General features: G+C 51.7%; 2 protein-coding genes across 5 annotated transcripts in view; one reads left to right on the forward strand and one right to left on the reverse strand.

Moving 5' to 3' along the window:
* On the reverse strand, positions 1–14852 carry B4GALT3 (beta-1,4-galactosyltransferase 3). The gene is made up of 7 exons (XM_084823767.1): positions 14757–14852; positions 10659–10948; positions 8296–8531; positions 6941–7131; positions 5207–5329; positions 1599–1703; positions 1–644 (listed from the first exon to the last, which is right to left on the reverse strand). Exons 2-7 carry the CDS (start codon positions 10909–10911, stop codon positions 29–31), a joined length of 1524 nt encoding a protein of 507 aa, XP_084679893.1. The 5' UTR covers positions 10912–10948; positions 14757–14852; the 3' UTR covers positions 1–28.
* Positions 14593–16623, forward strand: part of LOC146334468 (palmitoyltransferase ZDHHC3-like) — a 21064-nt gene continuing 19033 nt past the window's right edge. For 2 of the 4 annotated variants that reach the window (XR_014786257.1, XM_084823775.1), the window contains exon 1: positions 14929–15122. Coding sequence is in view for 3 of the 4 variants with exons in the window: in XM_084823775.1 (XP_084679901.1) it covers positions 15052–15122 (71 nt within the window). In the remaining variant the exon portion in view is untranslated. Of the gene's footprint in view, positions 14843–14928; positions 15123–16623 lie in introns of those variants that run through there. The other 2 variants (XM_084823774.1, XM_084823773.1) reach the window with 2 other exon arrangements.

The raw sequence follows: 16623 nt of genomic DNA on the forward strand, positions 1-16623 counted from the left end.
GGGGCCCATCAGCGTAGCCCCATCCTCTTTAGTCATCCGTCTCTGGCCCGGTGTGATTGCTTGCCTGCTTCTGAAGCGTTGCATCGGAGGCCATGCCTTCAGCCAAGGTTCTGCCAGGGTCCGCACTGGCCTGCCCAGTTCTGAGGAGCTGTTCCTCTTTTCCAGCAGCCTCTGCTGCTTGCTTGGGAACCTCCGGGTTGGACGCAAGCTGAGCAGGCATTCCACGGAGTGCGGGTCCGATGGCGGTCGGGCTGGGGGATCCATTCGCCTCCTTCCTGGCAGCAATGGGGCTCATTTTTGGTTTCTCCGATTTCGAGGGCAGCTGTTCCTTCTTCCCGGAGTCCAGCAGAGCTTGGATGGTTCCAAAGGGCACGTCCCCCCAACCCATGGCCTGGGAGAGTTTGGCGAAGGGCGTCTTGCGCAACATCTCCTGCCGGAAGTCATGGTTGCTGCCACTCGGGTAGTTCCTCCCTCCGAGGCTGGGCATGGAGCCCTTCCTGCCCTTGGTGGCTCTCGGATTGGTGCCGATGTCGGCTGTGACGTTAGTGTAAAGGGGCAGCAGTTCCTTGGAGAGGAGTGTGTACGTGAGAGAGTTCATGCCGTCCTGAGTCCAGGCCCGGTGCGTCCGGATCAGCAGATCAAACCTACAGGAGGAAGAGAGCGAGAAGGCTGGGAGGCAGGCAGGCGACAGGCAGGATGCTCCATCTCCCCAGCCTATGCACTCCCAGCCCGGCTGGCCGGCCCCAACCTGGGGTTCTCCAGATGTGTTTGCACTATTAACTCCCAGCGTCCCCTGGCCAGCCAGCACCTCTGGAGGGCACCAGGTTGGGGAAGCCTGGTCCAGGCACAATCTCAGGGAGACCACTTTCTGCACCAGCTGCTTCACGTGACCTTGAGTGAGACAGGCAGCAGGAGACAACCTCACACGTGTGGAGGAAGCTGTTACCCTTCACCCCTAGAACACGGGGGCGACATGTGGCCATATGGATGTTTTGACCTACAACTCCCATCCGCCTTGGCGAGCATAGCCAATGGTGAGGGAGCATAGATGCTGTAGGCAAAAACATTTGGAGGGCCACAAATTGCCCACCCTTGGGCTAGATGGACAAAGGTAACAGCTTGCGGGAGAGAGCGGAGGACAGGAAGGCCTGGCGTGCTATGATCCATGGGGTCACAAAGAGTCGGACACGACTTAACAACAAATAAGGCAACTTCATTCTACTTCTTTTTGAGTATTTCCCATGTTAACAGAAGATATTTGCTGACAAGGGCACGGAAATGTAAATTTTTATATTTCTATAACGCCTGTGCAAAGCTAAAGATTTAGCCCATTTCTGCCAGAAATCTAGCACCTTTATCTCTGTTCAGATGAAAGAGAGACAAGAAAATGTACAGCTTTGGTGTTTAGAATTTCCCCAAGTTTAGATGACCAAACAGTGACAGGGGCTGTAGCGCAGAAGCAATGTTTGATGGTGTGGCGAAGGCCGGCACCAGCTTGCCAGGTGTGCACTGCATTAGATGCACGAGTCCCCCCCTCCCCGGGTGTGGCGTGGCACCCCTCCTCCTTTGATCCAGCCACAATGGAGGCAGCAGCGCACCTATGTGGATTCTCCTCGTTGCCTTTGTCGCCCTTGTGCCTCACCATCTTGTAGTGGCCGACGGAGACAGGAGGCCGCAAGATCTTCATACCGGCCAGGCGCACCCTAGGAGATGCAGAAACAAGAACGCAAATCACAAATTGAGTCAGGCAGCTCTAGAGGCAGCCTGCCTGGGTCCTAACCAGGACAGCCATCTCCTCCAGGGATAAGGACAGACTTTGCCCTTGCTGTGGGGTCAGAGACTCCTAGTCTATCAGGCGACCGGCACTTTGCATCACTCAGTGGTATTTAAAGCAGCATTTCCAGAACTGGTCAAGAGGGTAACACCCTCACAGCCAAAGTTGCTGCCTCCTCCTCCTCCCTTTGCACTTGGGCTTCTCTCCACTTCTCTTTTGTCTTCACTCAAGGTTAAGAATGAAACTGCTTTCCCCAAAGAGGGAGGCGGAACAGTTGCCAGGACGACGAATGCACAATCCTAGCCAAATTTCTTAACGAGACACAATTTCAGGGAGGCAAACGGTCCATCAGGAGTAAACAGCAATTTTATTCACCCCTCGTTACCCACATCCTCTTTCTTTTCCTCCCCTCCCCTCCCTTTTGTCATTGTTCCGCACTGGCAAACCTTGAGCTTGTAAAGCCCTGAGGGCTGGCCTCATCATGGTTAGCTTGCATTATTCTATAAAGTGCCATGTACATTGAGGACATCATATCAATAACGCTACCGCAATAGAGCCGTCTTCCGCAACTGGGTACCCTCCAGATGGGTTGGACTACAACTGGCTGGGGATGATGGGAACCAGATTCATCAGGAAGTTGCCAGGTTGGGGACAACTGCCATTCAGCATGCTGGCATTAGGCAGAATCCGAATATTGGGGACACTGAGTGACTGGAGGACATGGTGTCTGGCTTCTGGAGGGCTACAAAGGCGAAGGTTGGAGACAATGAGAATGGACCAGAGGGTGGGTTTGGAGTAGGGGAACCTCCCCTTGGCTGAATTTTCTCCCAATTTTTCTGCAGAGTCTATACAACAACAACACAGTTCTCTGGGCAGATCCTCAGTGCTATCCTAAGTGTGGCATAGTGGCTGGAACAAGTCTCCCACAACACAGTGATAGGGGATGATAGGAACGTAAGAGGAGCCATCCTGGATCAGACCAAGGTCCATCTAGTCCAGCATTCTGTTCACACAGTGGCTAACCAGCTGCCCATGGGAAACCCGCAAGCAGGACAAGAGCGCAACAGCACCCTCCTGCCCATGTTCCCCAGCAGCTGGTGTATAGCCATACTGCCTCTGATACTGGAGGGAGCATAGAGCACTCAGGATTAGTAGCCACTGATAGTCTTCTCCTCCAGGAATGTGTCTACCCCTGCCCCCTTTTAAAGCCATCCAAATTGGTGGCTGTCGCTACGTCCTGTGGCACCGAATTCCATAATTTGACTATGCTCCATGTGAAGAAGCCCTTCCTTTTATCTGTCCTGAATCTCCCACCATTCAGCTTCATGGGAGGACCCCTTTGGGTTCTAGTATTGAGAGGGAGAAAAATGTCTCCCGATCCACTTTCTCCACACTATGCAACATTTTGCACACCTCTATCATCACTCCCCTGACTCGCCTCCTTTCTAAGCTAAACCTCCCAGACCTCGTAACCTTTCCTCATGCAGAAGCTGCTTCTGCCCTTTGGTCACCTGAGTTGCAGTCGAACTCATCTGGAAGGCACCAGATTGGGGAAGGCTTTCACGCAGCAGGAGGGCAGCAGTCAGAATCCAAATGATTGGCTGCCTCTTTACCCCACCATGGTGGTGAACCAGCCATCCAGCCACCTTGCAGACGCTTTAACTCTGTTGTATAGGAAAGCAAGATCTTCCCCAGTTCTTCGCATCCATCACACAATCGCATTAAAAAAACCACATCAGCTAAGTTTAGGTGCTCAGATTCAAAAGTCTACCTTGTCTCAGAGCAAGGCCATTTTCTTTTGTCTCCCACTGGCTATTTTTTAACAGCTCCAAAATCCCAAACAATTATTATTTGGAACCAATATGCGAAATTCAAGTCTCACGCCCTTTCCCACCAAAACCTTTGGACATTTACACCTTGCCTTCCCATTTAAAATCTTGGAATACCTCCTGGGTGGCTTTGCTTTTCCTTTTCAGCTTCCCTTGCTGCTGCTGCACTGGTCATCAGCACCCCATGGCAGACCCTTCTCCCCACCCTCTCAGTGACATTTGTGAACATTCCGTGGCATCACAGAATTTCAAACCAAGGCAAGTTTAAACTTTTTAGCCTATGCGATGGCTAATGGGATTACTGATTGGGGCACATCATCAGCAGGCTTGCTGCAGTGTTTCCCCCCCGCCTTACCTGGATGCTGCAGCCTAGCAGCCACCCTGCGTGAGGGGTAAATGAGCATGCAAAATCCAAGAGAGCACAAGGTGGAACGGAGAGAGAAAGAGAGAAAGAAAAAACAGATGATGATGAAGGCAACACGAAAGCAAGCACAACTCCAGTTGCAGGGCAGGAAGCGGGGAATGGAAGAAGTGTTACACAGAAGAAGTGGGGGAATGGAATAAAGGTGAGACATTTGGCTGCTGGCAATGGGTGGGCAGGAAGTCAGGGTTCTGAGGAACCCTGAGCCTTACATAGCAGATAAGCAACAAAATGAGATGTGGAAAGCAATCGCACCACAGAGCGCCATAATTACCAGTTGAAGGTACTCTTCAGCCCATTTTCAGACTAAAATCACAGCTGTACCTATACCGTACGTCCACACAACCACAGACAAAGCAGGAAGAGTGGTATCTCGCCCAGAATTCAGCCTCTTAAAGAACCTGAGCTGTAGCTTCTTTTTTTAAGGACTACAAACTTGCTTTAAGTGTGCAGAGATGCATTTGGAAGTGCGTAGGCCATGCTCTGGGAGACAGCGCAGGACAGGAAGGCCTGGCGTGCTGTGGTCCATGGGGTCACGAAGAGTCAGACACGACTGAACAACAACAACAAGGCCAGCCTTCCCCAACATGGTGCCTTCTTGATGTTTCGGACTACAGCTCCTAGCATTCCCAATTATTGGGCATACTGGCTGGGGCTGATGGGAGTCAAAGTCCAAAGCATCTGGAGGGTACCAGGCAGGAGAAGGTTGGTGAGGGCAACGCCTGCCGCACTCAGAGAGCTGGGAAAGGTTTCCAGAAGGGCTGGAGGCTTCTGAAGCCTCCCGGCTAGCTACGGATCTCACCCAGTGAAGGCTGGTGGCTCCGCTTTCAGCGGGCCTGTAAATCTATTCCAGGTTTCAGTCCAGCCAGAACTCTAAAGGAGCTCTCCGAGGCGCTGAATCTATTTTGGGGATGGGGTTTAGCATCTTGGAGAGCTCCTTTAGAGCTCTGGCTGGTTCTGTCTGAAACCCGGAATGGGCCCACACACACCCTGAAAGTGGCGCCGCCAACTTCCGCTGATCCTACCCAGGCAGGCACCAAGACAGCAACTGCAAACTCTCCCAGCAAGTGGGAGAACGGGCAGCGATACAGAAGCTTCAGCCAGACGTAAGAAAGAGGCAAAGCAAAATGGCGGGCGGGCGGGCGGGCGGGGGGAAAGCCAAGGGGGAGCGGGAGCACTTGCCTGGTGGCAATGTCGTCGTCTTCGCCTCCCCAGCCCCAGTACTCGTTGGGGAAGCCATTGATCTTCAGATACTGGTCTGGGGTAAGTGCCGACACGCCGCCAAAGTACTGTGAGTATGGGAGGCTGGAGGTGGAGAGGAGGGCAAAGTCATTATGGGTTTGGAGTCGCACTGGGCTCCCCAGAGCTCCGTGGAGCGGATTCATGTGCGTAACGGTGGTTCGCTCATTCTTAGGGTTCGTTGCAGTTGGGGATATATGAGCAAGGAGACGATTCAGGAGGGAAAAGCTTCCTTGCTGCTGCACCTTGTGGATGTCAGCCTGTTGTGCATGCAGTTAAAGGCTTAGAAGCCCTGCTAAGTTTAAAAAAAAAAAAAAGGAGGAGGACAGGAGGGTAGGGAGTCCCAACGGGTTCACAAATTACTGCTGTGAATGAGGAACACTGTTGCTTGGAGGGGCCCCAGCTCAGTGGAAGAGCAGCTGCTGTGCACATGGAGGGCCCCACAGTCGATCCCCAGCAACTCCGGTTAAAACGGATTTCAGGGAGAAAAACGAGGAAAGAACTTTCTCTACCTGGAACACTGGGTAGCTGCTACCAGTCAGACCAGGCTTGGGGAGGCAACATGGTGCCCTCCAGACGTTGCGGACTACACCTCCCATAATCCATGACCATGACACTGGTTGGGGCTGTTGACAGCTGTAGTCCAACACATCTGGAGGGTACCAGGTTGCCTATCCGTGGGCTAGATGAACCAAGGGAGCAGCTTTCTATGCTAGGAAGGGGGCAGAGCCCGCGCTCTGCATGCAGAAGGCCCCAGGGTCAAGCCACACCACCTCCATATGTGTTGGACTCCAACTCCCATCACCCCAGCCAGCATATGGTCAAGGATGCCAGGAGTTGTAGTCCAAAACATCTGGAGGGTCCAGGGAGGCTGTGCTAGATTGTTAACCAAGGCTGGGGGGCCTGCCACCCTCCTGATTTTTGGACTACAACTCCCATCAGCCCCAGCCACCGTGGTCAGGAATGATGGGAGCTGGAGTCCAGCAGCATCTGGGAGGGCTACAGGTTCCCCACCCCTGAAAAGACCTGTGGAGGCAGGGACCTGTTCCTCTCATTTTCTGTCAAGCACTGGGCACGTGGATTGTGTAAGGATAACCACAACGTACTACGGTTTTAACACAAAGCAGGGCTTGCGAACCCTGGTGAGGGTTAGCCACTGTCCCTCCTCCTCCTCTCTGAAAGCGCAAGATAAGCCAAGCCCCTCTCCGCTCCATCCACCTGGAGCAGCTGCTTCTAGGAGGGCAGTGACTCCCTTCTCCGGCATTCCAGCACAGAGGAGTCCAGTATATATGTTCCCTCAGGAAAAGGCTCAGGCCCGCAGTCTGCACTGGGCATCCTGAGGCAGCTGACTGGGACCGCAAGCCCCCAGCCACGGCCCATCAGTACCAACACCTTCCCACCACATAGGTCAGTTGGGTCTGTGAGCCTCCATTCTGATTTCCCACAATGCTCTAGACTGGTGCATGAGGGCATTGTGGGACATTGCAATGGCAGCTCCCAGACACCTTCAGCAGGCAGCTGCCACTAACAGGCTAAATTGGGGGGAGGGGCAGTCGAGGGCGCTTGGCCCTCCAACTCCACGAGGGTTAACATGATGTGAACAACCATCCCCACCTCCCCAGGGTCGCATCATCTGAGAAGTTCTTCCCCGAACCTCTGCCCCCGCCACTCCCTCACCTGTAGCCGAACTTGTTCATGGCGACAGAGACGTGCTTGGGGCTCCAGGAGTCGCAGACATAGAGGTTGTGGTCATTCTCGGGGATGAGGTCCACGTCATGGAGGAAGAGGCAGTTCCACTCCTCGTCCTTCATGGCCTCCTTCACGCCCACGTTCAGCAGCTTGGCTCGGTTGAAAGTGCCATTCCCGGCCTACAGAGGAGCAGGGTGGGAGAGGGTGGGAAATGGCAGCAGGGTGCGAGGCTCGCGCAAAGGGGGTGCTGGCCATGCTGCACACCAGCTCCTTTACAATTACCAGCTCTTAAGCACCGGGAAGGTGCCATCCCAGATTATCACCCCAGATTATCACCCCAGATTATCACCCCAGATTATCACCCCAGATTATCACCCCAGATTATCACCCCAGATTATCACCCCAGATTATCACCCCAGATTATCACCCCAGATTATCACCCCAGATTATCACCCCAGATTATCACCCCAGATTATCACCCCAGATTATCACCCCAGATTATCACCCCAGATTATCACCCCAGCGGCCTTGGTTATATCAAAGATGTTTTTCCTGGCTTCCCACCAGGGCTTCATAATGGGAACTTGTGTAGTGGTTGGGAGGGGGAATGTGTGACCCTCCAGGTTCCCCACCCCTGCAGTATAGAAAACGCCATGGCTTAAGATGGCATTGCCAAAAGGCAGAACAGCAGGACTAAAAGACCAACAATAGCAGTGAGAGATTTTTGCAACTGACACCACTGACTAGGCTGCCTGAAAATGCAGCTCGGGGGAAGGAGAGAGAAAAGGGCTACCGTTGCCCCTGAATGCCAGGGCTATACTCAGGGCCGGTGTCAAGGGTAGGCATGAAGTGGCACCTGCCAAGGGCCCCCACCCCAACAGGGACCCCCAGACAAGAGCCCCCCGGAGTTGCTCCTCCTCTTCACCATGGCAGCCTGCTTGTTCTTGCAACCTGCCTCTCGCTCTGGCCCAGACGAGGGAGGTGGCGAGAGGGAGGAGCAGGAGATGCCCCGGCCTGCTTGCTCACTCGCTCTCTGCCTGGCAAGCAAGCGGTAGCCATGATGAAGATGAGGAAGAGCAATAGCGGCTGGTGACAATGGCGGAGAGAAGGCAGATGCACTGAGGGAGGGGGCCCATGGAGGGAGTCTTGCCCAAGGGCCTTCAAAAACCAAGAGCTGGCACGGGAGATGCCACCTTCCTTATCCTCTACCCAACGCTGCTGGGTTTCTCTTGCAGCCTTTCTTCACCACCACCCCGCCTTGCCAGGACTGCCTTCTCGGATTCAGGGGCCAGACTGTCCTGGGCTGCGCTGCACCTTCACCACCCCATAAACAAACAACGCACCTGATGTACGACATAGATTCCATACTGCAGCTGCTGGCGCTGGAGGAAGGGATGTAGGTAGTACAGCAAGTGGCGGAGATGTGTCTCCCGGTTGCGGTGCGGAATGATGACAGCTGTCCGGGAGCGGGGCTCGCAGGCGGAAGGGCGGTACCGGCCCCCGAGGCCCACTGCTGGGTTCTTCTCTTGGATCTGCTCCAGAGTTGGCACTTGGCTGAAGCTCACCGTCAGGGGGCCGACTGAGATTGGCCGGTAGGGCGAGGAGAGGAAAACAACAAGGATCAGAAAGGCAGGCAATGCCGCTCCTGCGTGCCCAGGACTCTTGCTATGGGCCCTCGTTCATCTCCCAAAGAATGCACCTAAGTTTCTAGTTCTCATGAGACATAAAAAGAAAGAGAAGCATGAAATGAGGGAAGCCATTCCCACTAAATGTCTCTCAACCCAGAGGCAGGGAGCGAAGCGAAGCTTTCTCCTGTCATGCCAAGGGTGCTGACATATTGTGCATGCCAGGAACTCGATTCCACTTGAGGCTTTAACCAGAATTTCCAGGAAAACAGGGAGTGAAAGAGACATGTGCGCAAAGACAAGGATAACATGCTGTTAGGAGCAAAAGCTTCCTTGTCCTTGTGCCAAAGCCACCTGGAACTGCTGGAATCCCACCAAAGAGAAGTAGTCAACCAAGAGAATCCAGGAAATCAGTACTAATATTAGATGACGCTGTCATCTTTTTGGCACCAGGAAAAGACGCACTTATTTCCCCAGGCATTTGGACATGAATTATGGCCCAGTTCTTGCGGGCTGCTTTGGGGGTGCTCATTCTAGTTTGTGTGGGAAGGTGGGGAGACATTCCACTGGGTATGCTGGTTAGGGCTGATGGGCACTGTAGGCCGAAGCATCTGGAAAGCAACAGGTGGCCCAGCCCTGCTACACACACACACACACACACACACACACACACCAGCCTTCCCCACATGGGAACCTCCAGATGTAACGGACTACAGTTCTCAACATCCCCCAGACAGATAAGGCTGGAGATTGGGGAAGGCTGATGCTCCAGGCAAGATGGGCACAGCTGGGAGCCAGTCCCGCTGAACTCAGTGAAATGTACTACTGAGCAGACATGCATAGGATGGTGCCGCTTACGCAGCAATAGGGAACATGCGGGTTTCACGGAAAAAGGAAGAGCTGCGCACTCCTACTTGAAAGGGAAAGTAACTCTTCAGCCACCCTCCAAAGGGCACCTTGGCTCTTAGGATGTACAGTGCATTATATTAATTAAACATTTACCCAAGTCCAAGCACAAGGAGACTGCCAGGCTTGTCTGGAGCACGAGACTTAGTAATCTCACCGCACAGCCACGTTGCTTCTGAAGCCTGCTCTGGCAATACCAAGCATTAATGGGAATGATTTCCTCTGTGGCCTTGTGTTTTTAATGTATTCGTTTTATTATTGTTTTAATCAAGTTCAGGGTTTTTTTTTTTAAACTATCTATTATTTAAATGTAACATTTATATCCTGCCTTTCCTCCTAGGAGCCCAAGGCAGGTTACATGATCCTCCTCCTCTCCATTTTTATCCTAATAACAACCCTGTGAGGTGGGTCAGTGACTGGCCCGAAGTCACCCAGTGAGCTTCACGGCCGAGTGGGGACTAGAACCTGGGTTTCCGGAGTCCCAGTCCAACACTCTAGCCACACTGAATGCCATTTTCTTGGTAGACAGGTGGGGAACAAATCAATCAATCAGAAAGCAAACCTATAGCCTCTAGGCAGAGTCTGGGAGGCCATAAGATACTTTGGATTCCTGGATCCCTGGATCCGAGGTCAGAGACAGCACTCTGACTGCAGGCTCAGGAGTCCCCGTCACAGCAGGTGTGGAAACAACTGTGCTGGATGCCTCTCCAAGGTCGCTAAGGCAACCTCAGCGAGGACAGAAAGGGGGTGTTCCAATGAGCGGGGAGGGGAGGGGAGGGGACTGGGGAAACAAGGATACGCGCTATCTGCAGCGTCCTCCTCTCCCGCTCCCTGATGTCTCAGCTAGAAATACAGAGCAGGGGAAATACGGAGGCGAAGACTGCCTCCGTGCTCCTCCCACTCTGCATAGGAGGCTGACGGGAATCCCAGCAGGACAGTGCCCTCAATCAATCAAATCAAAGAAATAAACCCCAAAGTGTTTTTTTAAAAAAAATCCAAACTACCCTGTTTCGTCCTGTTCTGGCCCCACCGGGGAAGCTCCCGAGCCCTTCAACTTTACAAACCTGCACTCACCACCACCGCCCCCCTCTTGTTTTTTTACCTCCAAACTAGACAGTGTGACCAAAGGCCCACAAACATGAAGACACGCCCCTGTGCACGCAGCTCAGACTCACGGAGGAAAGGCGACCGCTCCGGGCAGTAGGGGAGCGAGCTCATGGAGCTCCCGTGGCGGGGCTGTTGAGGCAAGAGGCTGAGGTTGGTGTAGACGTCGTGGGTCCGGGAGTAGTCGAAAGACGGGTTGGCATCATGGCCAAAGATGGAGGCCAGGTTCCGGAAGCCCCCAAAGGAGAAATAAGCCATGAAGGCAAACTGGAAGCCGATGAGGAGGGCCAAGGTGCAGGGGCGATCCAGAAGTCTTCGGAGCATGGCGCTGGGGCGTGGGACTTTCTTCCTGCATGCGCACCTAGAAAGGGAGAAGAGGACACCTCTGAATGCCAGTCACAGGGGAACAACAGCGGGAGGCAGCTATGGCCCACGCACCAGGGGCACTGAAGGGCCAAACTCCATTTCTGAGAAGTTCTCAGGGGCTGTGTCCCAGGGGTGGGTGGGGCTGAAGGCAAAAGGCGGAAGGGCCGAGGGCAAAAGAGCCAGGACCAAAATACCAAAAGATACCAGCACATAAGGGTGCGATCCTATGCATATTTAGACAGTGGGGAATGCTGGGAGTTGTAGGATTACAGCCGGTTACTAATCCTTAGCAGAGGCATGTCAGCGTCAACAGCACTGGACTAGGTGGACAGATTGCCTGATTCACTATAAGGCCGCTTCCTGTGTTCCTATAACAACATTTTAGAATTCCAGCAAGTTGCATTGAGGGAGATGAGAGGGGGAAACGTGGCCATTCCACCATCCTTGCCGAAAGATTCCCCCCCCCCCATTCCTTTTTCCTTGCATATTGTGTTGTTGTAGATTGTAAACCTGCAGGCAGGCAGGGACTGTCTTGTCTAACTGATTATATGCAAGTCTTGTCTACCTGAGTATATGGGGCAGGGGAAAGGTGGCTTGGCCATCTACCTGGGCAACCCCAGAGGGCAGGAGTGGGACCCCTGGAAGGCCGGGCTGAGATCCAGGTCCGAGGTTCTACAGCCCTGCCACAAGCCCTACCTGTGGGCTTTCCAGAGGTGTGCCTTTGGCCACTGTGACACATAGGGCACTGGAGTAGCAGGACGTTTGGCCCGAGCCACCAACACTCCTCGTTTCTTATCCCACATCATACCCCTTTTGACCCACACCATACTCCTTCAAAAGCTAACAGTCTTTCCAGTAACTCCCCGCAAGGAGGAAGTGGAATGCATGGGTCTCAACTGACAACCCAAAGTTCTGTTAGAGCTGTTGACTTAACCAATGGTCGGTTTCTGGCCCATAGATTGACCTAGAAATCTGGTTCAACTGGCTTTAACTGGCTGTTTTATTGATGTTTTGCCTGCCAAACGTTATTTTATGTTTAGATTGCATCTCATCATATCTGGGCTATATTGCTGTTAGCCCACCCTCTGGTAGAAAGGCAGGATACAGATTTAAACGTACAAATAAAACAAATCTCTCCAGATTTCTGTAGCCCAGCCTTCTCCAAGCTGGGTGCCTCCAGAAGTTTTGAACTGCAACTCCCATCAGCCCCAGCCAGCATGGCCAATGTTCAGGGAGGATCGGACTTCCTGTCCAAAACGTCTGGAGGGCACCAGGTTGGGAGACCTGCTGTGGAGAAATTCAGGCCCCCCAATCAAAAAAGTAACAATCGTGGCACGAAAGACTGCAGTTCCTGTCTTTGGCATTCAATGTGACCCTTATGATTATCTCCAGAGTCAATGAGATAAGTTACCAAACATTTTCTCTATGTAAAGTCCTCAACAATCCACAAGTCCTAGAGGCTCACAGGGCTGTGTCTGTGTGTATGTTTTCACCCCTTTTTATTTACAAACTTATATTCTTCTGCATACTTAGGCAGTCCTCCAAGTACACAGCAATGCTTCTAATTTTTGGCTGGCCTGGTTTCGCTTTCAAACCAATAGGCACGCTACCACCCAAGTTCACTATTAAAAGGAATGATAATAAGCCTGTAATTAGACACATATCTGGCTAAACAAGCATTTAGGGACGCTTCTATAAATTGGATCTTACAGCCTCCCTAATGCTAGAATACTGAGAATCATGGTTTTGGGTTTTGTTTTGTTCTTGGTTAAAACACGCACGCACTTCTAGTCCTCAAGGCAAAAATGTTTCCCCTCCCTCCTTTCAGGCTCCTGGTTTGCTGCAAATGTCTGATGGTGGTATGCAGTGCTAAACTGTGGACTAGCAGCCTTGTAAATAACACCACAAAAGTTACATACACCACCCTGGGGATCCTTTGTGAATGAACAGCAGTTTATAAAATTTTAAAAATAAATACAAGTCTAAGCTGAACTTGGAACTTGTTGGCAGGGGTGAATTCAAAGGATTATTCAACCTCAGAAGTTTTTCATGGATTAACAACCCTATTGATTAGAATTGTGAATTATTATTATTATTATTATTATTATTATAACAACACCAATCAGGAACCACGTGCCAGGTTTTCCTTTCTCCACTACAAGAACCATACTAGGTGACTCCACCGTAGGACAAAAGAGCTGGCAAGCACCAGTGTTTCCTAAACCCTCAGCCATGGGGCCAGACAGCAGAGTAAATTCCCCGCATACAGAAACCTAAAGCATCAGCCGCTTTCAATTGCTGTTAGTAAATGGGGCACACGTGCAATCAATTAATATTATTAATTGTATTTAATCCTGTTCGGTCTTCCCATAAGGAGATAAGGGCACATGGCATTCATCTCCTGACTCTGTTTTATTTTCTCCAGAACCCTGCAAGGAGGATTAGGGTGAGAGAAAAAATGGCTAGTCCAAAATCATCTGGTATGGGGGGGGGATGGGTGTTTGAGGTCAGTTTTCCTCAGTCCCAGGCCAACCTTTTTATGTGTTAAAAATATGTATATCTCACTTGTTGGCCAGAAAAAGGCACTCTAAATAAATTGGACTATCATACACGTATTTCCAGAACAACTGGAGTTGAAGGTTGCACACCTCCTTTCCTAGCTAAGGTTAAACAGTTACCTGTAGAGCTCTGGAAATGTCATCATTCCGTGCATGCCCATAACACAGTTTCATGTGCAACATCCGACTTCCCAAGAAAAAAGGGATTTTTTTTTTTAAGAGTAAGGTTCTAGACCTCATGCTCTCAAAGAAATACTTCAAAGCAGATATGCAACTCTCAGAAGCCAGAATGTTGGCTGAGTACAGGTTTACAGCGGCTCTTCAATTCCCTGCATTGACTCCATATTACACGAAGCAGAATAAGTCACGCATCATCCTTAAAATGTCAAAATAAATCACACAACAAATCACTCGATCTTCCTTCTGTCTTACAAAACTGGCTGAGGGGCCAAATTGTCCAGGAGTGGAATAAGCTAGGCACACAAATCTCTTAGCACTCTGTTTCATTCCCCCCTGCCCTTATTTCCCTCCTTCCTTCCCTACCCCCTGTTGTTCGAAATCCAACGGGAGGAAGAGTCCTTTGCAGCTCTAAAACTTGCCCACTTCATTTTGAATCCCAGCTGGTTCAAGCAAGAAGAACTCTAGCCTCGCTTGCTCTGCCTTCACCTGCACACATCCTGGAAGGATCTACTCTGTACCATTCCCCATCACTAATCTGTACTCCAGCTCCCCACAATCTGGTGCCCTCCAGATATGTTGGACTACAATTCCCAGCTGCGAATGGTAGTCCAACACATCTGGAGGTTGGGGAACGAAGCTTTGCCCCATGCTGGCGCCACCTTGCTCGCTCATCTCAAAGCCCCCGTGGAGAAATATATAAACACACGCACGCACACATCCATGTTGCATCAAAGCAAAAATTCCCGCCTGCTGTTAAGTGGGCATCAGGGATAAATCTATCTAAGAACTCAGCTGAGGCAGGCGGAGGAACAAATCCAGCCCCGTCCACGCCATCCCAGATCCTCTTTCCAATACTCATTTAAAGAGCAGGTTGTAGTCATCCCTTCCTGGTAAACAACCAGCGCAAGGGTGACTCTTTCCACCTCCCAGTACCATTGATCCAGGTGTCCTCTCTGCTCTAGCTGGCGGGGGGGGGCTTCTAGGACCCACCCTTCCTTCTAGGGAGCACCCCACCTGAGCACCCAGGGGTGCGCATACGCCCCTCTCTGGATCTCCCGCAGGTACCTGAACGCTTGGAGCCCTCCTCGCCGGAGCGCCTGCTCTCAACCCCACCCCAGGCTACCAAGCACGATCGCCGCCATCTTCAGAAGGTGAAAATGCAATTACGGGGTGGGGAAGCTGTGGAAAGGGATGGAGGGCTGGGGGAAGAAGGGAAGGACTTGTGACGTCGGACAACAGGGCAGGGCCTGCTACTCTCTCCCTTAAAGTGCCCCATATCTGGCTTTGTGCAGGTGGGAAGGAGTGAAAAAGGCCGCAACGGGGCTGGGTTGATTTTCTGCAGCATTTTTTTTTTTAAAGGATGGAAGTCGCGGGATATTCCGTTTGCAGGCAGAGGCTGAGCCTTCTTGGAACGCGTGGAGTCCGAACGTTGTGAGCATCCCTGCGCGTGTACAGAGTGGCACACAGCCTCTCCCCGCGGAGTTGACCACGGCCTGCTGCCCTAGCTGGAACTAGCCAGCAGAGCTTCTGTGCTGAAGGGCTGTGGCTACCACAGGGCCTGGTTCTCCTTACCAGCCCCTCTCTCGTTTCAGAGAAAACCAGCTCCCCCATCTTGTGCATGTTTACTCAGAAGTAAATCCCACTCTGTTGAACAGGGCTTACTCTCAGGATAAGAGTGCAGCCCAGTCCTTGCACTTTAACCCGTAGCGGGCAGGAATGCCCAGGTGATGCTTTTTCAGTGATGCAGTTAGAGAAAGCTGCCCCAGGGCATTTATGCATGAAGGGTCATCCCTCTTTCCGGACCTGCTGCCCTCTATAGATAGGGATTATCTATATGACCCCCATAATCCCCAGCCAACATGCTGGCTGGGAATGATGGGAGGTACAGTCCAACACAGCTGGAGAGCACCAAGTTGGGGAACACTAGGTTGACCTAAGTTATAAATATCCTAAGGTTACATGTATAGTACTAGCAGACTATCTGAAAATGGTGGATTTGGGGCCCAGGCCTTCCCTGAGGTAGGCTTACATCTGTCCTCCTCAACCTGGTGCCCTCCAGATGCATTGGACTCCCACTGTTCCCAGCCAGTGTGGCCAATGCCCAGATGTGCTAGACAGTAACATCCACAATTCCCAGCTCAATTTGTTGGACTGCAACTCCATTGCAGTCCAACACGTCTGGAGGGCACCATGGTGGGGAAGGCTGGGTTATACGAATGCCTACATCTCTCTGATTTATCCAGACAGAACTTCAGGGCTCGACAAACGCCCAGAGCCCTGCCCGCCCTCACTTCTCCCATGGGAGGAAGTGGGATAGGAGCAAATATATGGAGAAACACTCCCTGTACATATCCTGTGGAACAGGTTTACCTCTGGTGAGGAGCGGCGGCCAAGCCTCAACACCCCTTGTCTTTATGAGAGACACATAGGCCCTTATTGGCAGACCAAGGCCCAGGCACTGAGATCTCATGACCAAAACAAGAGCCGCTGCTTGAAAGTTTTCAGGAGCTGCAACAAAAAGCTGCAGTCCAGAGCATTCCCTGTTCAGGGTTCCAATCCCTCCACTCCAATCATCCTCTCCCCACATTTCCATTTCCCAGCCTCCAACAGTCAGGCAGTACTCTGCACACATTGGGCATGCCGAGTCCCCCTTATCCTGTTTTGGGGTCTCTTCTGCTTCTGTTTTTTGTTGTTGTTAATTTCTTAAAGATATTTTGGTACTTCGGCAAACCGCTATTAAGCATAATTGAAAATAAAACTGCCAAGATCGTACTCTCCTTATACAAAACTATGGTATGACCAAACTTATGATACTGTGTACAGTTCTGGTCACTGCACCTCGAAAATGATATTGTAGAGTTGGAAAAAGTGCAGAAAAGAGGGAAATCATCAAAGGGCTGGAGCAACTCCCCTATGAGGAAAGGCTGCAACA

Source organism: Heloderma suspectum, chromosome 17, assembly GCF_057233095.1.
Source record: "Heloderma suspectum isolate Gila_16-S chromosome 17, 16-S_ref, whole genome shotgun sequence".
Lineage (NCBI taxonomy): Eukaryota > Metazoa > Chordata > Lepidosauria > Squamata > Helodermatidae > Heloderma > Heloderma suspectum.